The sequence below is a fragment of the Dermacentor variabilis genome, chromosome 8 (assembly GCF_050947875.1).
Source record: "Dermacentor variabilis isolate Ectoservices chromosome 8, ASM5094787v1, whole genome shotgun sequence".
Taxonomy (NCBI): Eukaryota; Metazoa; Arthropoda; class Arachnida; order Ixodida; family Ixodidae; genus Dermacentor; species Dermacentor variabilis.
The window spans coordinates 50444285-50470095 of NC_134575.1; the positions used below are offsets into that span (position 1 = coordinate 50444285).

The window sequence follows — 25811 nt, forward strand, 5'->3', positions numbered from 1 at the left end:
TGCTGTGATGCTTTGTGCGCATTACAGTTCTGCGAAGCGTTACTACGAGCAACTTGACTGTTGCTCTCCCTCCCCAATCATTTGTTCGTTGAAAGAAAGCTCTCATACCTTTAACCACGTATTTCATAAATTGTAGTTTTCTTTCTTCCTTAAACCAAACACTCGAAAGACAGCGCATGATACGCGACAAAAGTCTTTATTTCCAGGGTCAAAATATAAAGAACGCGATAATAATGAACATAAAGTGTTCGTCATGGTTACGGCAAATACATAAATACACAGCCGCCTCGGCTAGACAGCTGTCTTTGTACATGTGACAACCAGAGAAAAAAATGACAGCAAAAGAAAACAAGGACGCCATCTCAAGCGAACGAGAAAGAAAGGCCACTTCGTAGCCTTGCACCTGAGACGTGTACATTTTCGAATGACGAATACACTGTTACACATCTCATTGTCTCTTTCTCTTGATTTTTGTCTGTTTATTGCGACAGTCGTACATCAGGGCTTGAGAGCCTTCTGGTGAGTCGGTAGTTCGGTATGGTTCTCGGGCTACTGCAATGCTTGGGTGGAAGTACCAACCCCGCACGATTGCATGCAGGAACTAACCCTTCTACTTTTTCATGACTTGGCGTGGGCACAGAGTTCCTGCTTACGGTTACCTTAATTTGTTGCAGCCAACTTCGAAGCCGGTTCAAAACAAGCTTGCAAGTAATTGCTGCCCATTCGCACGTAACAGTAATGACGTTTCGCGGACGCCTGCTCCTAAATCATCTACAATGTTCCACGCGAACGAGTTCTTTCCTGTACAGTGCAAAAGGATATGGCTCAGTCGTTTAGTCAATCAAGCACTTGTTCCACAAGAACCCCGGTCCAGCCAGTCTTGGCGGGGCTGGGTGCGTTGCATAGGGAGATGAGAGAGTCACCTGGGTTTGTTCAAACATGTACGGTATCTTTTTTGAAAATTCAATGTTTAACTTGTTGACTGATGATAGCCGCACACTGTTTGGCCCCTTCGCCGAGGATGAAGTTTTCGTGAAGGCCGTCGACCACCTTGATCTCGACCTTGCCATCACAGCACTGGAAGGAAAGGCAAAGAAAAACAAGGACGCAGATTAAAATAAGTTATGCGGATCCCACGCGCTGTGGAAATCGACACAGGCGAGGATTTTTTTTTTGGCATTTGAGAGGGACGCTGTTCTACAGCACTGCACGGGCCCGGGCAGACCCGAAAGCCCGGGCCCGGCTGGGCCCCTGGGCCGTGCCGGACCGTCCGAACCATTCGTCTGCGGGTTCGGAGCGGGCTCGGGCTTGAAGCTACGGGCCCGTGCCGAAGTTGGGCTCGCTCATTAAATGACCTAAGGCGTGCCGTCGAGCACACGCAAACATTAGGCACTGCACCAGCAGAAAAATAACAGCATAGGCAATGGGCCAGATAACTGATGTTCCCATGGGAGAAACAAGGATTTCGGTATTCTCTCGTTCATACACTGCAGCTGATTAGACCCCGAGAAGGTGAGGCTGACACACATGTGTACCGTATGTGTCATAGATAGTAAATGAGTAAGTAAAATAAGATATTTTTCTTTTTTAACTTACAGGCCGGGCATGGTCATGCGTGCGCGGGCCCTGACTAAGCTTAGTAATGAGAGCCCGGAGCCGCGTTTAGTAACATGGGCCCAGGCTGGTCCTGGGCTTGGTATCACGGGCCCGGGCCGAAAAATAAGGCCCCCGCAGTGCTCTACGCCTTTCTTTTTCAGCGAGGTTTCTTTTCGAAGCTCACATACATACCCCCATGAGCAACATGAAAGGGAACACCGTAATTGCCTTCAGGAGGCCGCCGTGACTCAACGTGGGTGCCACGCATGAAAGTGTTCAATAGCCCTAAATGCCTAATCGCAAAGTTATCTGTTAGAAATCAACACATCCGATTCGAATCCTCGCATTAAGGGTAACCGTTGCTAAAACACCAATGTGGCGTTTCCTCTCACGTTGCCTCACGACTACACACGTACTGCATACATACATCGAACGCATAAACCAGCCTCAGGACAATGTTAGAAGCGCTTTCATCAGGAACCACTTCACTCGACCTAAATGTGTGGCGCTGCGCAGCCGCAGGCGCGTCTGCGCGAGGTAAAGTTGTGTGTCGCACACTCCACCCACCGAAACGGATTCGTTGCGTCGACGTGTTCCAGGAAAGTACTCGATCCCCCCCTGCAAACGACAAGGTTCGGTTGGGCCGTCACCACCACGTGGCGACGTCGTCAGTCTTCGCGTTTGGGAGCGATTAGGCGGGCAGTCGCGTTTCAAGCCGTTCTTGGCGGCGTATCGACGGTGCTTCTCGCTTCCCGGGAGGAACGCTCACCGAGCTCGTCGACGCTCGTCGTCGACGCTCGTCGTCGACACTCGACTCGACTCGACTTCGCGTCGACTAGCCAGCGTTGCCTCGCGCTCTGAACCGCGTTTCTAGATGCGCATCGAGAACGTTTCCTGTTCCGGTCTACACCTCCGGCGAGCATATGACTATTCCGAACTCGGTACACACTCCGCCCATATTAATGCGATTATCATTATTAGGGTATTTAACGCACTTGCCGCTGTTTATCTTTGTCCAGATCTAAACGTGGTCCCTTCATGCCAACTTGGGTACCGGGTATGTGCTACTGGGTCTGTGTGCGACTGGATACGTGCCGCTCTTAATAAAAATGACCATAGCATATAAACCATAGCGCCACCAAAGTAATAGACTGCTAATCGCGTTACCGTCGTCGACCATCTTCAAAGAATGTATGCCCCGCCATTTTTCTTTTGTTGGTGTTAGAGCTGGCGTTTGTGCTTAGTGTACAATGCCCTCGTTGCTACACGACGTGACGCTTATTGAATATCGATGGTGCTGACACTCCGTCGGTGCACCCCCCGCGGAGTCTGCCACCGTGGATTGGAGGATTAGAGAAGAAAGAGGTGGGAGAGGAGGAACGGAGCACCGTGACCTCGCGTTGTCCCTCTCCTACACTTTTCCCACGCATGCGGATCCTACCTCCCACGCGATGTGGGGATGGGAACAGCATGCGGGATGGCATGTCGTGCAGCGCAGCGAAATCAAGGACGCAAAAGGAGACAGAACACACACACACACACACACACAGTCACTATTCCGTGTCTTCTTGTGTCCTTTTTTCTCACTCGCTCCGCCACACTACATGCCATTCCATGATGATCAACCAACAAGCCCACATAGCCACCCTAGTCGACAACATCTGTGCGGTTTTGGGCAACACCAGCTCAAACTTTTGTGATGCACCAAATCATGGCTTGGACGCAGCGCAGGTTTTTTTCAGACTCCTCAATTCACAAGCGTCACGGTGTGAAGTACGGCCACAAGTAATTTGGAAACAATTTTTTTTCGTGCCCTTTCAGGCAGGTAATGTCCATTCAGGTCCTTTCGTGTCCTTTCAGACAGGAAACTAGTGTTTAACATGGCACAGAGGTCCAAAGTTAGCGTAATGCGACGCATAGGCTTTGGAGAAATATTGGGGACTACCATGTTTATCTCCGGCACCAAGTAGGCAGCTTAAGCAAATAGCAATCTTGCCTGAGCGCCTCAGGAATCGGACACAGGCAAAGAAACAGGCACTACAAACCCATGTCTTCGTCTAGAGCAAACCTCATTGCCGATATCTCGCTTGTAACGTTCGTACGATCTCGTCCAGAATTCACAACTTGTTTCGTAACTACAGTTGCTGTCAGCGGACTTCTTGAGGTTAATGTCAGTGTTTGTTTCTTTTCATGTGTGATATTTCTTGAAATGATTATCAATGAGGTAATTGAGAAACCTGTGAAGCACAAACATCTCTATGTGGCTTTCATAGATTATGAAAAGGCATTTGATTCAGTATAGAAATTACAGCATTCATGGAGGTATTGCGTAATCAAAGAGTACAGGAGGCATACATGAATATCTCGGTAAAAATCTACAAAGATTCCACATATTCCTTGCTTCTCCACGAGAAATGTAGAAAATTACCTAACAAGAAAGGGGTCAGGCAAGGAGACACAATTGCTCCGATGCATGCTTGCAATAATTATTCATGCTCTTAGACTAGGATGGTTTAGGAATGAGGAACAAGGGCAAACGTGTCACCTTCTGTGGCAGACTATATTGTCCTATTCAGCAACACTGGGGATGATTAAAACTTCTTTCTGGGCGAGTTGGTGCATACTTGACATGAAAACTGTTTACAGCGCAAACACATGCAACCACAAAGTATAAGGGACAGGACACAAGCGCTGACTTCTGGACACAGCGCTTGTGTCCTGTCCCTTATACTTTGTGGTTGCATGTGTTTGCGCTGTAAACAGTTTTCATGTCAAAAAAAAAAACTGGGGATGAATTGCAACAAATGATAGATGACCTTTACCGAGAAAGTGTAAGAGTAGGGCTTAAGATTAATATGGAGAAGACAAAGGTAATGTTCAATAGCCTAGCAAGGGAACAAGAATTCATGACTGCGAGTCAGCCTCTAGAGTCGTGCAGAAGTACATTGGTCTAGGTCAATTACACTCACAGGAAACCCTGATCACGAGAAGGAAATTTACCTAAGAATAAAAATAGACTGGAGCGCATAAGGCAGGCATTAACAAATCCTGACTGGGAGCTTGTGATATGGGGCAGAAACTTGGAGGTTAACAAAGCTCGAGAACAAGCTAAGGACATCGCAAAGAGTGCTGGAACGAAAAAATGCTTGGTGTAAGTTTAAGAGACAGGAAAAAAGAAAAGCGGTGTGGATCAGAAGCAAACGGGAATAGCCGATATTCTAATTAACATTATGAGAAAAAGAATGGAGCTGGACAGGTCATGTAATGCGCAGAGCAGTTAACCGGTGAACCATAAGGATTACAGAATGGGTGCCAAGGAAACGGAAATGCAGCCAAGGACAGCAGAAGATTAGGTGGGGTGATGAAATTTGGAAATTCGCGGGTTAGAATCGGCTAGCGCAAGACAAGTGAAATTGGAGATCGCCAGGATAGACCTTCGTCCTGCAGTGGACATGAAAAAACCGGCCGATTATCACGATAACGATTTCTTGCAAATGAATATATTTTTCCTCAAGAATCACTGAACCGGAAAGGGTTAAATGAATTGCTCATTCGTAAGCGATTTACGAAGAAGAGAGAGAAAGGAACACAGAGAAAGGGAGGGAAGTTAACCAGAGGTAGTTCCGGTTGGCTACCCTGCACGGGGGGATAGGTTAAGGGGGATAAAAAGAGAAAGAGAGTGGAAGGGGGAGATAGAGAGAAAGAGAGACGAGCGCGAACAAAGCGCGTACACTATAGATCGTTAGGGGGCGGCGTTCTTAAAGTCTATCGTGAAGCCCTGTAGACAGCAGGAACCTTAATAACGCGAGTAAGGCCTTCAACGCGGATGTTCTTTCGAAGCACTGACCTAAAGCTTTGAGTTCCGATAGTGGACGATTGTCCGACTGGTCCAGTACTCTGCACAGCACTTGTCCCTGGGCACTATATCGCGGGCAGCCACAGATAATATGTGCGAGTGTCTCATCAATGTTGCATGTGTCGCACGTGGGACTGTTTACCATTCCAATAAGGAACACATATGAGTTCATAAAGGCAGCGCCTAGCCGCAGACGGTACAGCATAGTCTGTTCACGCCGTGGTAATTCAGGCGGAGACAGTTAAGTGAATCGTTCGCCTTGTCACTCACCTCGGAGAGGCCATAGTCGAATGGCAACTGCCTCGCCATCTTTCGTGGCCTGGTGGGCTTGACAAGCACGATGTCGCCACGGAACTTCGCCTGGGGCTTGTAGTTTGTGCCGGACAGGAGGAACTCGTAGAAGACTCGCGTCGCCGTGGCCACGTCCGAGCGGCTGGGCCGTACGTCGGGGTACGCCTTGAGAAGAATGTCTGTGGCTGCCTCTTGCTTGGCATCCCAGTTCGGGTGCTGTTTCATCTGGTTCCGGACCTGCATGAACGGAGGACGAGAATTCTTTTCGAGCGCGAGCTCACGTACACTACACGAGCATATATATACACGCCGACAACAGCAGAGGTGCTCGACGAAGCTGCGAGGCTCAAATTTGTTGTCCATGCCGTCATATACCCGCACTGCTAACATCGCTACACCGACGTTGGGCATTTGAGGTATAAGAAAGGTGATGAAAGGCGACAAATTATTGAGGACCATAGCCGAAAAGGTGTTAGAGTAAGGTTGAAGATTAACATTCGAAAGACCAAGTAAATCTCAATAGAGTGGCAAGAGAACAAGAAATCATGACTGGCTGTCAGCGTCTAGAGTCTGCGAAGGAGTACTTTCATCTAGGCAAGCTATTCACAGGGGACCCTGAACATAACAAGGAAATTTGCAGGAGAATACAAATGGGTTGAAGCGCATACGGCAAGCATTACAATATCACGACCGACAGCCTAATTAACGCTATCCACGAAAATAAACGTGTACAATCATTGTATGATACCGCTAACACATGGAGGTTAAAAAAAAAGTTTGTCAAAAAGGACCACTCATCGAGCGATAAAATGAAACGTGTTTAAGAGACGGGAAGACAGCGGTGTCATTATACGCCTCGTGCACCGCCTATAGAGGCGCCGCTGATTGCCACCTAGCGGGCGCTTCCAACAGTACGCGCGGGAGCAGTAGCATACGACAACCCTTTGCAGCAAGGATGGCTGAAGTTCGCGGCTGCGATTTCTCCTTTGTTCGGGTGCCAGGCTGCTTCTTCTGCGTTGACAGCTGTAGGGAAGACGCTGACCTCTGTGGGAGCGGGTATGAACACGATGTTACTGGTGTTTGGGACAACATGGTCCACATACGGGCCAGGTGCGTCATGCAGCCAAACGCCTTGAACCCCATTTACATGAAGTGGAGCTCATGTTAACTAGCCGATAAATTCTGTTGAGTGATGCGATCTATCGATCGTTTTTTTTTTAAATTCTACCCTTGCCGTAATGCTGCTTCTGTACCTCAATAATTATATAAGCACCCGTCGTTAGTGCAGACTTATATCAAACAAATCCGCACGGTGCGATGTCTGCATATGCTGTTGTGATTTTTCTGCCGATGAATACATGTGACATCGCCGAATAAGTGTAGTCGAAGTCGCCTCAAGAAGAGTAATTGCGAATTTATAGATGGAAACGCGTACGCTAGCCAACATAGTCACCAAACGCACGGGTTAATAAAAGCGCGTGTTAGTGCTGTACCGCCGAAGCAATTCTGCTGCATACGCCTATGAACTGCCGTTCCCGCTGCAGTTTTTGCAATTTTAAGTTCCCCAAGAGAGCTGCTTGCAAACGCACAAAGCTAAAGTCTGGCTAACTTTTCAGTACTTTTTATATTACTAGAGAGAGGTGCCGCATGATATATTTAAAGCCGGAGCAGCGCCAGTCCAAGTAGATGAGCGCTGGCTTCAAGGCTGGGTTTAGTCCTCTGCAGCGTCAGCATAATAAAAAAGAATTCAGTTGAGTACAAAATTCACATGCAAGAAGGGACTACGTTGTGAAACAAACAAATCGCTCGGCGTGTTAAGTCTGCGCAGGCAGCATCGAGGTGTGATGACTTCCCAAACGTGACACGAACATTTCAGTGAAAAATGGGGCAAAAATATCATATGCAGCAACTATTAGCAATTCTCCCCCTGAACTACCTATTTTCTAAAGACATTTCAAAAAAGAAAACACGATATCTAAGCTGCCTTCGGGCGAAAAAAATAAAGCTGTTAAAGAAGCAACTGCTTGGCATCATTCCGATACCACACAGCGTGATTTATACCCTTTACAAACGAGGCAGGGTGAAAACCTCGCAGCTCAAAAGAATCAACAAGAGTTATGCATGGAGCTACTAGCAACATTTAAACATGTGCGTAGCCACGCATAAAACAGATGTACAAACATAAAGTGCGCGACAGCTGGTGCGATGATTTACCGGGCCACATAAAACCAACAACTTCAGTTCTTGCAAACTTCTGTAGCTTTAACACACAACACAATGTGCTCGTGCTACCTAGCTAGCGCAACGCGGCAAAGAAGCGGAAAACAATATAAGCGCCAACTGCATTCCGAACTTTAGCGAAATGCCTTTAAACCGCATGCTGCACTGCAGACGAACTTCGTCGCTCACGCGTCTATGATCGAGTGGGAAAAAACACCGACGAGACAAAGGAAAGGATGAGAACGAGAAATTTCCCGCCGAAGCGACGATCCGTTTGTGCTACCGTTTCTCCCGCTGATGAGGCTTTGCGGGGAATGATTAGAACCGTATCGCCGGCAGGAAGTAGCCGTTATTTGAGCCCCCCACCCTGCAACAATTCTTCTTCGACATTCCTTGAAGCTTTGGCCACCCCACACATGCGAAGGGTGTTGCCTATTCTGGTCTGAAAACGTGAATAAGAGAGAGAAGCACCATCAACGACACAACAAACTACGGCGCGCGCCTGGCTCCTCTCTCCCGCGTGTTGTGCGCAAGGCCGCCACCAGTGGCGCGTCCATCGGCGCGCACTACGCGTATAGAGCAAACAGGGGTAGCCAGTATTCTAGTTGACATAAGAGAAAGCGAAGTAGCCGGGCAGTTCATGTAATGCGAATGGCGGATAATCTGCCTATTAGAGTTACAAAATGGGCGCCAAGGGAAGGAAAGCACGGTCGGGGATGGCAGAGAATTACGTGGTATGATTAAATTGGGAAATTCGCAGGCATAACTTGTAATCACCTAGTGCAAGACAGGGATAATTGGAGATCGCTGGAAGAGAAGTTCAACCCACAGTGGACATAAATAAACTTATACCACAATAAAAGAAAGGAAGGAAGAAAGAGAGAAAGACAGACAGAAAGAAAGAGGGAAGGATTTGCTTGGTTTGACGATCATCATTGATGGTTTGTGGGCATTTTTTTATGAAAAAGATATCACCATCCAATCCACAAGCACCCCCCCCCCCCCTTCACAGAAACACACATTTAGCGTACGACCTGAAAGCCTATACCCACCTCTATGAAGTCGATGTCCATGTACTGCATGAGGAAGGCACAGAAGAGTGAGGACTCCTCTTCGTCCTTGCTACCAGAAAAGCGCGACAGGTGTTGACTGGTGTGCACAGACATGTATTGGGGGGCGCCGTCCAGGAGGGTCAGGCTGCCTACGGAGGCTCCCGACGCTTGCAGCTGGACGGCTATCTCAAAGGCCACTGCGGCACCGAATGAGTAGCCGACCACGTGGTAGGGACCCCTGGGCTGAAGCTCGACGAGTTTCTGCAACGACGGAAACAAGAATGGAAGTCACACAAAGAGGATTCTCACTGACATACATCTCGAGGGAGAAGAAAAGGGGAGGGAAGTTGCACGTCTGCACAGGTCTCCGAGTTGAGCTAGAACTGTGCACGATTATGCAGCACGGACAGTAGCAATGCTTTATTGATGTTCTCTTGCAGATGCAGCTAGAGGTACGATAGATATATTGTGCTGCTATGCACGAGGTCCCAGGATCAAACGCGGCCGCAACGGCAGCATTCAGATCAGGGCGGAATGTAAGAACGCTCTTTATCGTGCATTGGGTGCACGTTAAAGTACAACTGGAACAAAATTTCTCTATGGCAAATTCTTTTTCTTTATGAATGAGTAGTGTACACCACTGAACCTGTCGTGGCAGAGCGGCAGGGCTGATAATTTGTATCGTTTTCTTGTTGACATCCTATGAAGCAGCACCTAAGCAGAAGATGCGTGCACTTGGTATTTGTCGCTATGACGTAAATCCCAACACGATGCCTCCGAGATGTTTCAGCGTGCCGCCCTGGGAGCACTGGGCCCTGGGAGCACGGGGCCAGTAGGGGGGCTCCTATGCAGTGGCGTAGCAACGGGAGGGGGGGTGGCCGTGGGCCCTGGGAGTACTGGGGAGCCAGTAGGGGGGGGGGGGAGGGGGTGTCATATCTGTCTGAAGACACCCGAAAATTGTCGATATCCTCGCCTTCCTCGACTACAACCGGGGGGGGGGGGGAGTTACAGAAGAGCTAAGGGCCCCGGGTGCCAGATGACCTAGCTACGCCACAGCTCTTATGGTGTCAGGTCCACTGTTCTTTCTGCTAAGGTAGTGCCTATATTGCTGGCAGCAGGCAGAGTAGCCAGGGCGAAAGGTTTCCTGCAGTTTTTCCCCCATTGGCTGCCCGCGACCACCTGACTTCTCTGCCGGGACATTCCCACGAGGGTACTGCGCCATCAGTTCACGAACAAAAGCAGTTCCCGTAATAGTTCTGCGGAAACCTGCAAGGTGGAGAGAAGTAATTAATTAAGGGAAAATCAGACATCCACCCATTCGTAGCAATTGCTACAAAGGAAATACATACCGGTTCTACGAAAGAAAAGCCTCGCAGTTAAAGAGAAATTGTAGCAACTGCTACAAATGGGTGGATGTCTGATTTTCCCTTAATTAAATGCAGTTCCCGAACCGCCCTCTTCCCGTCTCGCGACGGGTGAGCCCACTCCTCTCGGCAGGAACCCTCCGTGTCAGGCCTGGTCGCCTGGTGGTGAGGCATAGGAACAGGAACATACCGACAGTTGCCTCCGAAGTTTTGCCACCAGACAAGTCCCGTTGTCGCGGGCAGCCAATGGGGAGTAGCTGCCGGCAATAGAGCCACTGCTTTGTTGTTAACCTGCGCTACAAGTTCTTCACGAACTGTCAGCCATCTTTCTAAAGAACAAGTCATCTTGAATTACCTGTCGGTACACGGCGGCCATCTCCTCTATGGACCATCCCGAAACGTCGGGCGTCCTCTGCACCCCGACAGCTCGAACGGGGAGCTGGCTGGCCAGTTCGGACAGGGTGTTCACGTGGCCCTCGACAGGGTGCACGATGAACACGGGCGAGGCTCCCTTCAGGCCGTTCATCTCAACCAGGATGCTGCGGGGAACCAGCTCCTTGATGAGCGTCAGTCGCGGCACCTCGGACACGTCTGCGGGTTCTGAAAATACCAGGTACGTACGAGCCATGACGTAGTGCTGGTCGCATCACACAGGTAGATGGTTGCGACCTACACGAACCGTGTGCACGGCCAATGAATTCAAGGTGTGAGACACATTTCTAAAGTGAGGCTCATTTTGGCGACCCCTCCGGGACTCTCCCGATGATGGCTGCCTGGGTGCTGCTGCTGCGGTCTTACTCGAGACCGCTCAGTTAAAGAAACAGGAAATATGTTCGAAACGGTCGGGATCAAACCTCGGTCGCGCAGCACTGCAGCACGGTGCTCTAACCATTACGCCACAGTCAGACGTATTTATTGCTATAGTGCCGACCCCTGCAACTTGTTCTGTGAGACGAACTCCGCGTGTGTCGCATTGAGTATTGACGGGTTGCGCTAGAACACACGCGCTCGCGTCGAAGCAGATGCGAAGGAGCTGAGTTTTTGAACAGCTTGTAACGTGGATGATCTGGTTTCAGTGGCGAGAGCCTTAAGTACGTATTTGCACTGACGTTGCAATAGCCCAGAAATATTGGTTTTGTGTTGGAATCTGTACACACTTTAAGCTTTTCGATGTGTAAGTTCTAACAAGATGCGTTGGACCTGCCGCAGATTTTTTTTAATCAGACAAAAAAATTTTCCATAAGCCGCAGCCTGTCCATCTGCGCTTACTACACGCGTTTAAAGAAATATGTGAGCTATGGAAAGAAGAATGATAGGTGTAACGTTAAGGGATAAGAAAAGAGCAGATTGGGTGAGGGAACAAACGCGAGTTAATGACATCTTAGTTGAAATCAAGAAAAAGAAATGGGCATGGGCAGGACATGTAATGAGGAGGGAAGATAACCGAGGGTCATTAAGGGTTACGGACTGGATTCCAAGGGAAGGGAAGCGTAGCAGGGGGCGGCAGAAAGTTAGGTGGGCGGATAAGATTAAGAAGTTTGCAGGGACGGCATGGTCACAATTAGTACATGACCGGGGTTGTTGGAGAAGTATGGGAGAGGCCTTTGCCCTGCAGTGGGCGTAACCAGGCTGCTGCTGCTGCTGCTGATGATGATGATGATGCTGAGGAAATGTCGGCGCGTTTAATTGACGCCGGGTACTGCCTTTTACATAGAGATGCGCAACTAATAGAGACCAGGCACGTATGCGAAAACATAAATAAAAAATAACATTGAAATTGAGAGTCCCTTATATGTTCTATATCATGGCCTGCAACGTTTAGAAAACGAAATCACTAGAAAAGCAGATTATTCTGCAGCCTAGGCATGCATAAACTGAAACCGAGAAAACCGATGGGTGCAGCCAACGCACGAATGCTCGACCCATGCCAATACGCTGTCACAATTCCAAACTCGACTGCTGTGCTAAACGAAATGTTCAGTTCTTGTTGATGACGTAGTCTCGAAACTGTTGCTACCAAGGCTGCAGCATTCGGAGTCTTGCAGTCACTAGTGAGGGAAGCGGTTTACGAGACCCCCCCCCCCCCCCCCCCCCAATGAACTATACTGTAAAGGGCTAGGTGGCATATGAGGTTTAAATTTAGAAAAAAGAATGTACAGCGAGCCGCAAACTGTTTATTTGTGTTCTTTCCAAGCGTTGATGATTTGTGTGTTTTCAATTACGCAAGGTTCTTTTATGCCTTTGTCGCGTTTCATTTCTTGTGTGTGTGGGGGGGGGGTGAGATGCGCATGTTGGCTTCCGAGCTATCCAATTCGAAAATTTCAACGTGAATTGGTACACTTTCACAAGATCATTCATATGCTGTAACACACAGGTTGATTTAATGTGCACTCAAGTTTCAACACACGTGAATTTTCGTATTTTCTTTCTATCGAAACGGCACCTGCCGGGACAGGGAGTCGTGCCCTTGACTTCGTGCTCGGCGGCAAGCCGTCTTATGCACCCGAGCACCGGTTTTGAGAGGAATGACAGTTATTTGGGAGCCTCAATTGATCGGCGACCAAATGTTGGATCCACTGACGAGCGCAGTGCATTCAAAAGTCGGTTGACAAACGCGCCGCGATGCGCATTCAGCGGAAGAGACGACAGGACACTCGGCCACTACTGACCCTCGCCCTCCTGCGTCGCGGCGGCGGCTACTGGAGAGGACACCGGCTCGCTGCTGGCACCGCCGTCAATCTCGCGCAGCCTGTTGATGGTGAGCTGCCGGATATCTTGCATGGACAGGGTGAGATCGTAGTCGCGCTCGATGGTCTGCTTCACCTCGACGCCCATGAGCGAGTCCATGCCCAGCTCTCCGAGGCTCATGTTCGGGTTCAGACTGGCCGGGTCCTTCACACCTGCGCACGGATCAAGCATAAGAACGCCACTACAAGAAGAGGTTGACCAAAATCAGGTGCCTGTAGGATACTACAAGCTTTTGTCCCAAGAACCGCGTCATTTTTGCAGCACTTATAGATTTGTCTACATACTCGTTCTAAGGAAGGGACCCGAAGACTAAAGTCGCAACTCGGAAGCTCACATTCTGTGACAACGAACGATGCTCATAGCGTAACGTGTAGGCGTAGTCTTCGCGTAGGTTGTGCCTCGTCTGAAGAACTAGCGTTATAGATAGGCGTCAGGGCTTACTGCGGTAATTCAGTTACACATGTCACTAGTGAGTTTAGGACTAACGGAAAATTGATAAGGAGTGTCCTTAAGCACGATTCGTTTGGTTGTAGGAGGTACGCGAGATCGGTCGCCATTCTCCTCCTGCTTCAGACCGCACATTGCTACCACTGCGATGTCTCCGAACAGAATGCCACAGAGCTCGGCGCTGCTCACCCAGGATGTGTGTGATGGACTGGACAAGGCCCTGCTTGTTCTTTCCATCCGACTTGGTGGAAAGGTCGGCCTTCACCAAGCTCGAGACGACCGGGTGGCTCTGGCTGAGGAACCTGTCCATGACGGCCATGCAGGAGCTGATTCGCTGGGGCAGGCTGCCGCCTACGACCACATCGGCACCCATGGTGTCGTGGAGGACGCCGACATCACCGATGGCGCCCCACTGGATGCCAAGGCCTAAACGGGCATCCGGATCATGAGACGGAAATAATCAGAAGAATAAGAATGGGCTGGGGTGCGTTTGGCAGGCATTCTCAGATCATGAACAGCAGGTTGCCATTATCCCTCAAGAGAAAAGTATATAACAGCTGTGTCTTACCAGTACTCACCTACGGGGCAGAAACCTGGAGGCTTACGAAAAGGGTTCTACTCAAATTGAGGACGACACAACGAGCTATGGAAAGAAGAATGATAGGTGTAACGTTAAGGGATAAGAAAAGAGCAGATTGGGTGAGGGAACAAACGCGAGTTAATGACATCTTAGTTGAAATCAAGAAAAAGAAATGGGCATGGGCAGGACATGTAATGAGGAGGGAAGATAACCGATGGTCATTAAGGGTTACGGACTGGATCCCAAGGGAAGGGAAGCGCAGCAAGGGGCGGCAGAAAGTTAGGTGGGCGGATGAGATTAAGAAGTTTGCAGGGACGGCATGGCCACAATTAGTACATGACCGGGGTTGTTGGAGAAGTATGGGAGAGGCCTTTGCCCTGCAGTGGGCGTAACCAGGCTGATGATGATGATGATGATGATGATGAAACGGGCATAACAGCATGGTATTTTAAGGTTCTCCCCATTTACACTTCTCGTATGGAACAGGGTGCTCGTCTAGACGAGGATTATCATATTATAAAGTTACATAGTTTATCTGATGTTACTGCTCGTTTGTCACCAATATTAAGGCGATGAGGGTAGATGTAGATGACGGTTGCTATAGCTACAGCTCTGTGTGGTTGTCAACTATGCCTTTTTGTGTCCCTGTCGTTAAGCTTGCGCTACAACAACGTAGACGAGACCAAGGGCGCTATAACCAAAAGAAATTTCCAACCTTTCTATTCCAATTCTGCAATGAGCCCTCGGCGACTGGTCGGAAAATTTTTTGGGCCACCCCCACTTCATCTGTCTGTCGCACAACATCATGGAAACCGCAATAGCTCTCCATCTGATATGACGTGTACACACTGATTATGCATGATTGTACCGAAGAAAAGAAAAAACAGTTATTTCCGATTCGACGCCTTTTTGCCATTAGCTTTCAATAGGTGAAGCGCCAATAGTGACGGCACACAAGAAGAAGTACACACAGGACAAGCGCCTTGTCCTGTCTGTATTTCTTCTTGTGTGCCGTCACTATTGGCGCTTCACCTATTGAAAGCTATGCACCAACTAGCCCCACAACGTGTTTTTTGCCATTAGCCCTCAGCTATTGGTCAAAAGTTTTCGGACTGCACCCACTTCAGCTGCCCGTCACACAACGTCACAAAACCGCGAAAACTCACCGCGTAAAAGTGACGTGCACGCCTTTAGGATGCATTATTATGCCGAAGAAAAGTGATTTTTTTCCTGAATAGCCGCAGGCTGCCTCGTTCCGGAAGGAATAAGAGATGGCTGCCGCCGATCGCCCAAGCACTGGCCGTAGAGCATCTGTTTATTTGCATAGAATAAAGCTTTTTTGCGTGGCCGTGTAACGTTTTCGAGCACTTTCGGCACGTTTACGTCCTCGCTCTGCCAACTCTTCTTTGTTGAGGATTTGTTTTAGCGTTATTGTTAACCTTCCGTTGCATGTCGCCGCGATTTTCGACCAGCCACCGCAAGCTAAATAAGGGAAAGCGGAGCAGCCGCTGACTTGGTCGGCTTCATCAAATCCCTCTCCACTTGAGCGTGCTGTTCGCTTCTTGTCAGCCAATTAGACAAGACAAGCCGCTCAGTGTAGGCAATGTTATTCGTTTTTAAAGCAAGCAAAAGTGAATTCCTATGAACGAGGAGAGCGTTTGATTGGTCTGTTTAGACAACCCTTCGGGTCACCGCTCGATGCTTGCGTCGGCGGTCACGGAAATTTGACGTCAGGAGATTGGAATAAAAAAAAAAATATTGGAATGGTTCTACGTTATAGGACCCCAATTTTAACTTCTTAAAGCTTTTCAAGTCGAACTGGTACATCCGTAAAGTCGCAACAATACATTTGTTTATTTTGCATTTTAAACTATATTTTTTGCTAACATTCTGTTTACAATTTAGATGATTACTTTATTCGCGCTTGCATCCTTACTTGTTTTATGGGCGCACCTTCGGTTTTACAGTTCATGCTTTTCTTTCTACACTCAAGGTTCTGGCTGTAGTGCTCACAAATTTGAGGACAGAGACATAAGTTGAAGGTCCGAGACAGACCTTATTACTGGGCCCCTAACAACAACAACAACAACAACAACAACAACAACAACAACAACAACAACAACAACAACAACAACAACAACAACAACAACAACAACAACAACAACAACAACAACAACAACAACAACAACAACAACAACAACAACAACAACAACAACAACAACAACAACAACAACAACAACAACAACAACAACGATTCAACCTAAGTTGTGCGACCGAATTCGGTGTGATGACCTTGCCACGCAACACGAATTTCCGACCGCCGTTAGCGCTAACTTAGCGCTGTCGTATAGCGATAATGCAAACCATAGAGTACGTTCACTGAACACGACATGCTCACCGGGAAGTCCTTCGGAAACCCGTCTCTCGCAGATCCGCTCCATGACGGAGTTGGCGTAGCCGTAGTTGGTCTGTCCGGCGTTGCCTCGGCCGCAAGACACGGACGAGAAGACGACGAAGTGGTCGATCTCCGGACACGTCGTTCGAGACAGTTCGTCCAGATGCTGCGTGCCGTCAACTTTGGGCTTGCACACGGTCTCGTAGGTGTCTGGCGTCTGGTTCTCAAGCAGTGCGTCTCGTAGAACCTGCGGACCGAGAAGGGAGCATTCGCGGAGTCGCTAACTGCACACTTTTCAAAGTTGCACGACGGTCGGTCGCAAGAGCATCGGATGGCAATGCCAAACTTCTTACTTGCATGAACATGTGCTCCTTCGAACTCAACAACCCATGCGAATCAAACTGAACATGTTTTCCGTGGCAAGAGAAACAGGGACGGGAACCCAGCTTACCCATTGCACTACCTTGTGCCTGGCTCCACAGTCTACAGGGAAAGCTACGACTGACACACGCCAATTCAGAAGAAGCGTCAATCTCTCTCCGAGCAAGTAACGCACCTTGGGCACTGCTAATTGAACCATGACCTTTCCATTGCAGTGGCGTTACTCACGGCAGGATTCGCGGCCGACAGATAAGCGCCCTCTTGACGTTTACCACTGATTGGCGGTGTCGCGACCTGCGTTTCTTTTTCTTTTCATACTTAACGGAGTTCCTAACGCGATCTGTAACAAGCATTTGTGCGTGTGAACACTTCAGCCCACACGTAGGCTACGGTCGCAAAACATTTGAAGCAGGAAGCTTTAGATAAAAGGGCTGTGACAGGTCAAGGTGGGAAACATGGACGCGTAGAAATCATCACGTCTGTTACGACCGGCTGTACATGCAAGATATACCGAAAACATTCGCACAGGTTCATACCTTCCTAGTATCCAGCTTTCGGATGCGTCACACGTCTGATGGGATGTTTCTGACGCTCACAAATTGACCATATGACCAAAAATACGAGGAAGGCATGCGCCTAACCCTCGAGGTGAATGTAGTCAACTTGCCCAGATTCCAGCTTACCAGCAAGACAAAAAAGCTCAAAAAGAGTTTCCATGTGCTCGTTCCAAAGAATCGTCAACCTGTCAGCTTTCGGCCACTCACCACGGCCAGGTTGAAGATGCCACCGACTGGTCCCAGTGCCTTGGCGTCCTCGATGATCCGCCGGGCGCCCTTCTCGGTCGAGGCGTCGGCTTTGCTCACGACCACCTTGCAGCCGGCGTGCTGCCACCGGTGAAGGCACAGCTTCTGGTACCCCGTGCGCACGCCGGACCGCGCACTGAGCACCAGCTTGCGGCACCCACGGTGCACCATCCAGTCGGCGAGCTCCAGGCCGAAGCCCCCGAGACCGCCGGCGATCACGTACGACTTGTGCTCGTAGAAGCAGGTGCGCGCCACGGCTTCCACTGTGAGTGGCGTGGCGGGCGTGGTGTTGCGTGAGGTCTCTTCCGGCCTGATCTGCTCATGTCAAACGGCAAGAATGACATTATTAGGGATCAGCTGTTTTTTTGAATGGGATGTTCAAAACTTGGTGCACTTCACCGTGCCGCGTTCCGCGTTTGGAATGGTCCGCGCTTGGGCAAAAACTAAGCTGATTAGCTCCGCCCTCCCCTCCTCCCCTCCTAGATATCTGTTCCAAGAAACCAAAATCGCTGTAAAGCTATGCCGGGCTACTTGGTGCATTAACACATGTGCACAACCGGTGCCCCCGTGGCTTTTCTTTCATTGCGGGATCCCGAAAGTTGTTCGCAAGTATAAAATTTAGTTGACAAAGAGTGCTGGCATATATAGGCTTCGGACAGCTGCTCTCGGAGCAGCAAACCAAGATGTAGCGTCTTCAAATCATTCTAAAGATGAAATGAACACTGCCAACGCAATACAGTTGTCTTGAAGAATGAAAGATGTTTTTCTAACTTAGCAGCAAAGGTAATGATATGCAACGAAATTCTAGCTAAGTAAATGAGGGCTCTTCTCTTGTACAAACATAAACACTTATGTGTGAAACACCCGTCCCGATCTGCGTTATTTTTCCTCTCTCTTTCTCTTTGTCCTCAATACAGCCCCTACTTCTCGCATCCTAGTGCTGGGTAGCAAGCCGGAAACTCGCAGCTGGTTAACCACCCTGTCTTACCTCTCTCTCTCTCTCTCTCTCTCTCTCTCTCTATATATATATATATATATATATATATATATATATATATACATATATATCTGTTGTCTGATCTCTCTCTCTCTCTCTCTCTCTATATATATATATATATATATATATATATATATATAGAGAGAGAGAGAGAGAGAGAGAGAGAGAGAGATCAGACAACACAGCTTAACGGCACTTCTGAAAGGCGGCAATATACTCGTATATCGTTTCAGTTTCCGTCATAACGCTATACCGTGTTGTACCCTTCGAAGAGTGCACAGGTAAGATTTCTATCGAATAGCCTGCCTTGAAAGACCAAAAAAGAATGAAGGCAAAGGCCAAGCGCACCTGGAGCACCACTTTGCCCATGTGCTTTCCGGAGGCCATGAACCGGAACGCTTCCTCGGCCTGGTCCCGCTCAAACTTGATGGCATCGAGCGGTTGCACCGCGCCCGAAGCAATGCCTTCGCGGACGAGCTCGACGACGCGGCGCTTGTCGGCGGCCACGAAGGGATCGTCACCGAACAGCGCGTCCAGCAGGATGCCGTGGAAGGTGACGTTCTTGAGGAACACGGACATACCCAGCGGTGAGTTCTTGGACAGGTCGAACTTGCCGATCTCCAGGAATCGGCCGTGGGTTGCCAGACAGCGGACGCTGGCTTGGAGCTTCTCTTCTGCCAGCGAGTTGAGTACGAGGTCAACGCCTGGTGTTTGAATTGCGAAGACGGCAGGACATTACGACTGAGTCCACTTCTTTCTTCCACCACAGAACCATGACTTTGATAGTTTAGAACCGTATATGTATCGTATTCACGTCGGTCACTAATTTTGACCATAAAGACTGCTTGGGTTCTCTAAAGCATCGAAACATTGGTCCATTTAGTGCTAAGGGACATCTACGTCTTGAAGATTTTAGGCTCTTCAGGTCTTCCACGCAACACGAGAAGTAAAAGCCTTCAGTTCGATAAACGTTTTTGAAGGAGCTCACGCATACATGCTTCCAGCGAACTTTTGGCGTTTCTTTTCCGAACCAGGCGCTATCAACCTAGCTAGCAACCTGTTTGAACTAACTGTTTAATACGAAGCACACATTAAGTCTTGCTCAGACCTGATGTGGGTCTTAGCATCAGCCTAAATGATAGCTTTCAGGCGTCATCATTCTTAGACGATATGTGGCCAAAAGTGATGGCACGACGATTACGGTACTTGGCATTTACTAAAGTCTTTTAACAGAGTATACGCAAACTCGTCTTCATTCCATGCTCTGCTTGTTTCACTTTTGCAACGGGTGACCACGCTCACCTCGGCTATTCGTCTCCAGAAGGACGTGAGCCTCGAACGAGAGATCGCGTGAATTTGCGAAGTTGCGGTCCTGAAGCTGCGGGAAGCGGCGCTTGAGGAACTCTCGCTTCTCCCTGGAACCTGAGAAATCGGACGATGAAAAAAAAAAAGTGCAACTTTGCAAATGCCGCAAATACTGATAAGCACGCGTACAATTTATCGGCTTCTGTTGAGTAGCCAGAGCGGAAAGAACGAAGTGTCGCCAGCGTTGAAACTTCAGCGAGTACTGTAAGGAGGAAGTCACGCGTATGAGAGAGCCCCGGAACGAGGAGTTTGTGAGACCAATGGGAAGAAATCCGAAGAAGACGGGAAGACTGATTATAAGATTGATGATATTTGACGGAACAACTCGCACCCTGAGAGTGCCTTCCCACTGCAGCATACTTTTACTTTAGTCCCTTTTGGTTTAGACTTAAAAAAGAAACAGGTATGAATTGTCGGAAAGAAAAGACGGCATAATATGTGCCTTATTTCAAGTTTTTTTTTCAGTTTAGTAGATACATTTCTCTTGACGCACAAGAACGCCGATGAATCTATTAGGATTCACTTTATCATTAGCTACCCGTTTTTATTTGAACAAAACCAGAACAAGGTGAAAGCAGGAGCCAACGTTTCGACAAGTGGGCTTGTCTTCTTCAAGGCCTTCACGCCTTGAAGAAGACAAGTCCACTTGTCGAAACGTTGACTCCTGCCTTCACCTTGTTCTCGGTTTGCCCATCGTCTTGAATCTCCGTCTTCCTCCTTCACCGCGCTTCCCGTTTCCATTTTAGTTGCTTTGTCTTAGGCCGCAGAAGCGACTGAGGCGCAAGCCACAGAAACCTGCTTTTCACATAAAAAGAAAGACACGCACCTTCTAAAGAAAATGACGCGATATAAAGTAACATGCATCTCACGCTGGCTGCACTCGACACCTTACCGACGGTGGTGAAGACTGTGCAACCCATGGAGAGGGCGATGGAGATGGCCGCCTGTCCGACGCCACCGCTGCCGGAGTGCACAAGCAGGGACTCTCCCGGCCGCAGGTTGCCCCTCACCAGCAGGGCGTAGTAGGCGGTCGAGTAGGCGACCGGAACAGTGGAGGCCTCCTCGAGGCTCCACGACTCGGGCACCTCCCACAGGAAGCCCGGATCCGCGGCCACTGCCATCGCCATGCCTTGGGCTGCCACGGCGCCCATGACTCGGCGTCCCTTCGGGTCGCGGCCGGAGAACTCCAGGCCGAGGACGCAGTCCGAGGAAGCCAGGTCGCCTGTTTTCGAACGAGGACCGCGGAAGAGTTTCAACCACTTTATTCGCGGGTAATGAAGGACGGGACTGGGGGGGGGGGGGGTAGGGCGGAGGAAGAGTTGACTGTTGGGCTAGTTGGTCGTCCATATTTGAAGTAGTAACTTAGCGCGAATAAATACACGGAAACAAGAAAGGCGGACAAGGACAAGCGCTTGTCCTTGACCGCCTTTCTTGTTTCCATGTTTTCATTCGAGCCAACTTACTACTTATGCGAACGTAACGTAATAGTATCACAAAAAAATGCTCAATGCTTGAGACTTCACCGAAGTAACGTCAAGGCCAGTAAGATGATTTCTTTCACATTTTCCTTTGTGAGTATGCAGGCGATTACAATGTAATCAAATGTCGAGTTAGTGCGTGATCACTCATGTAGCGTTATTTCTTATCTCCTTTCTTGGGATGCTAATTGTGCAGATACAACGCACTTGGAATCTACATGACGAGGAGCTTTCGTGAAGTGGTTAATCAAATGCTTTAAGTGTGCCCATTTCGTTCCTGCGCCTATGGCGTGCACCAGTGTGACACACGTGATGATCTCCTCAAGGAGGTATAGTTGACCTTGGCACGACAAAATTATGCGTGCGATTATGTGTGTGGGCCTTATGGTTAGGCTATATCTGGCTGCTGTGCTGGGGGACTGTAGTTCGATCGCACCACTGGGCACGCGATTCAATTTTCTGGATGTCAATTTTCGGGTGTCGCTGCTGGCGTCAAACTGGAAATTCATGCCAAGTGAATACGCCTCGCAAACTCACCGGCTTCAATTCGCAAATTGCAATATGTGCCGTAAAGTAATGAATTAAAAAGGTTATTGGTGAATTTTTGTTAATCACTTGAATATGCGCTTCGATTTCTCGTGCTAGTAATATCTCTTCGAAGAACCTAGCTCAAGGACAATAATTATGTGTTTGCCACAGGCGTTTCTTTTTTAATTTCTGTAAAACTTAAACGGCCCCCCTGTAGTGTACAGGATGCCGGACGGCTTAGAAGATTCAAGGCATCGCCGAATTTTACAACATTCTTGTTGCACGAGTCAGTGCAAATGCCTGTGTGGGTCGATCCTGATACCAGCGCGCGATACGTGTCACCAAAAGACTTTTAATGCAATAGCGTTATACAGGTCAAAATGGCTGTCGGCGATATGTAGGGAGTTATGTCCCCGGTAGATCAACTGGGCGGAGTTGGGCAGGTGAGAGCGGCGGAGCGGGGAAGGAGGTTTAATAGAGTGGCTTGACGCAGAGGGTCACGTGACGGGAGGAGCGGCAGGAGTTGAGCGGGCATACGGTGGACGCGCGGAAGAGCGAAACAATCTCATTCTCGCTGCACTGATTGGAGGCGGTTCCGATTGATTGATTAAGCAGTTGGAAAAGATATCCCTTGAACTATTGGAAGAAAGAAGAAAATGGGAATGGTGCCATAACAATATTAAGACGACGACCACGTAAGCAAATGTTTGGAGCGAGTTCACAACCTTTACTTGGCTCTTTAGAGGGCCGGCTAGGATTACATAGGTGGAAGTCATATTGATGTAAGCCGTTGCGTGATAGGACGCCATGAGACTATTGGGATTACATTTTGAAGTGCAGCGCGAGAAATCGTGATTAGAGGGCACAGCTTGTTGGTGGCTCTATGACTGCGGAACGGCGGCGCTGGATTGCACGGCCAGTCACGTGAACGCGGTGTCTCAGTGGCGCCCCTCGGCGGACAACAATAGAAAGTCAAAACTTCCTACCATTAAATTACTGTTCGCCTATTTAAATGCCAGTCGCCACTAAGGTCGCTGAAGCACACCGCGAAGACCCGCTAGCTTTTCCTTTAGGGTCAATATATGCATAAGCTGCTTGACTCTTTTTGACCATAATGCTGGTTCAGGATGAGCATTAAAGCATGTATCGGACGCCACGCAAGCGCAGATGTATTGGTCAACGCTGTGCGTTCTCGTACAAGTTCCCTTTTTGGAGCGCAGGAGCCATTAGGCGAATGCATTTTTCTTGAGACCTGTGCGCGCGGCTTTGGATAACTCGAAAAGCCGTAATCTACACTTGTGAGTACCGTGGCTACAGTCCCGCACGAATTACTCATCGCCAAGGGTGGGCTACGCCAAGAAAGCTTTCTTTCTTTGGTTGCTTCTTTACCGTTCACTTACTTGGGAGCTAGTCCCAACTAGTTCACTGTCCAAATTAAGCATAGTTTATGGACAAAGTGGGGCACTCAAACAAAGTACATTTCACCAATCACGTCCGAACTATGAAGCCTTCTCAGCGATATTATTGCGGGCTTCTCAACACTTGCAGCGCAAGACACCTGTACGACGCTGGGCGGCAGCTATAGGCGACAACCCATTGGTCTCGGTACAAATTTACAAGCGTTTCAATGGGAACACGAGGAACTGCAGCGGAGGGGATCTATTTTTTTAAAGCCACTTACCAGGCAAAGCATCCGGTGGAAGCTTTCCGGTGGCCAGCATGATGTCTCGGAAGTTGAGTGGGGAGTAGTATACGCTGCACAGGACACCGTGCGTACTGCTAGACGGCGACGAGTATCGTAGCGGTGACTCGTACCATTGCAGGCTTGACAGATCGCCTCGGGTCTGCACGTTCAGGAAGGCGTAGGGCGTGTTGGTCTTCGGGGCTCCGTCAGACTGCGCGACCCGGTGCCTGTAAGACCCCCACTGTTCATCGCAGTATACGTTCATGACCAAGTCCTTTTCTAGTATGTCCTTGTATGCCGGGTTGCGTGGGCTGAAGTCGGCGACCTTGTTCGGTCCGTTGACGCTCGCGTCGAATATGCACCTGACGTGGCTTCCGGTTTCCTGCCGGAGGCAGTTGGTCAGTCCCACGACTCCGCTGATGGCCACGTCCTCGGCGAGGAGCCAGACATTATGTCCGGCAGGCCTGCTCTCGTATTCGGCTGCCTTAGTCTTGAGAGGCTCGACCCAGTCGTAGCCGGTGTTTCTGATCTTGATGACCTCCTGTTTCGCCGCGTCGACGACGGAGGCCTTCCTAAGCAGGAACAGCGTGGACACATTGTTGGACTTGAGGCTGACCGCGTGGAATCCGCGGGCGCGGAAAGTGGCCTCCACGGTCTCGACTGCTTGGACCCGGAGCGGTACCTTGCCGATTGTCGACAAGAACGTCTCGGCAGGAGTGAGGGCCGTGCGCTGATCGAGCAGGACGAAGCAGTTATCCTTGCATTGGGAGGAGAGGTCCTCGGCCAGAGACTCGAGACTCTTGCCAGACTCGCCGCGCACGACGATCAGGTCTACTTCGGGAAGGCCACCCGTGGAGACCGAGGCGGGGTCCCACTTGACCGTTCTCACTCCTTCCGAAAGCTGCTCTGTCGCGATCGTGTCCGGAGCCGGGTGGGCCACGGTGTACTCAATTTTCAGTAGGATGTTCGCCAGGCGAAGTAGGTCAGTCACCCATGGCGCGAGCAACATGCTGGCTTTGCCTGCCAACTCCAGAACGCGGATCTTTTTGGTGCTCGTGTTCTCGACCACGACGTCCAAGAGGTACCGCAGCGGGTCCTCTTCGAGGAGGACCGTGTTGAGGAAGTCCCGTTGCAGGTCCTCCTTGTGTGCCTCCAGGGTCGACTGGACGGTGGCCACCAGAGACGCGGCGGAGCCGTTGGCCTCTTTCTGGATGGTGGCCAGGACCTTGAGAAGGCCGTGCTTCACACCGGGGTTCTCCAGGTATCGGCGGAGAACTGGCTCGGGAGCTTCGCGGAAGCCGTTCATGACGTCCGAGATTTGCGTCCTGTTCATGCCGCACGACTCGAGGACGCGCCGCGCGACGCCGCAGCACACCTCGACGTACTCGCGGATGCGGGACTCGCGCTCGTTGCGAGCGGAATCGTTGTCTACGTACGGCACGAACTGGTATTCTTCAAGTAAGGGCGTCTGCTGCACAGCGCGCCTCGGGCCGATGCTGGCCTTGAGGCCCCGGATGACGACGCCACCGGCGCGGCACGTGTTGAGGTACGGGTTGTAGACGACGTCGATGCCTGTGTGGAAGAAGAGCGAAATGAGAAATGGAAATGTATAAGTGCACATGCCTCAGAGTACATACGAGAAATAAAGAATGCTGTTCGTGGGACAACGCGCTTTTTTTTAGTTCTTTTTTTTTGGCTGAAACTTCTCTCGACATTTCCTCGCTTCGCGTGCAGTATACGTAGATTTAAAAGTGTTCCTATTGGTTCTGAGCGAGGGGAGTGCTCAGGGAATCGGAAACAGGTAAACCGAGGGGATGGCGAACTGAAAACAGAAGGCAGGGCGTGGAACTTACAATCGACTTCGTTTCTGTGAGACGTTGTCGACAACAGGTCGAACGGAGCGACCGTGACAGTAGTCACGGTCTCGCACTTCCACCTAGTCATCACATACATCCGTGCCTGTCCGGGAAGTTGAGGTCTTTGATTGTCAGGAACAGAGAGTAAGTGCAGAAGGCCTGGTCTACTT

The 25811-nt window shown here is 49.6% G+C and overlaps 1 protein-coding gene across 1 annotated transcript in view; it reads right to left on the reverse strand.

Annotated features, from left to right (window-relative positions):
• Positions 1 to 225: 225 nt before the first annotated feature.
• Positions 226 to 25811, reverse strand: part of LOC142591394 (fatty acid synthase-like) — a 76206-nt gene continuing 50620 nt past the window's right edge. Inside the window, exons 16-27 of the mRNA XM_075703721.1 lie at positions 23783 to 25357; positions 20988 to 21317; positions 20033 to 20152; positions 19079 to 19434; positions 17695 to 18048; positions 16553 to 16796; positions 13764 to 14000; positions 13049 to 13279; positions 10735 to 10979; positions 9016 to 9276; positions 5711 to 5980; positions 226 to 1056 (exon numbers count right to left, since the gene is read on the reverse strand). Coding sequence (XP_075559836.1) covers positions 964 to 1056; positions 5711 to 5980; positions 9016 to 9276; positions 10735 to 10979; positions 13049 to 13279; positions 13764 to 14000; positions 16553 to 16796; positions 17695 to 18048; positions 19079 to 19434; positions 20033 to 20152; positions 20988 to 21317; positions 23783 to 25357 — 4316 coding nt within the window. The 3' untranslated portion in view covers positions 226 to 963. The remainder of the gene's footprint in view (positions 1057 to 5710; positions 5981 to 9015; positions 9277 to 10734; positions 10980 to 13048; positions 13280 to 13763; positions 14001 to 16552; positions 16797 to 17694; positions 18049 to 19078; positions 19435 to 20032; positions 20153 to 20987; positions 21318 to 23782; positions 25358 to 25811) is intronic.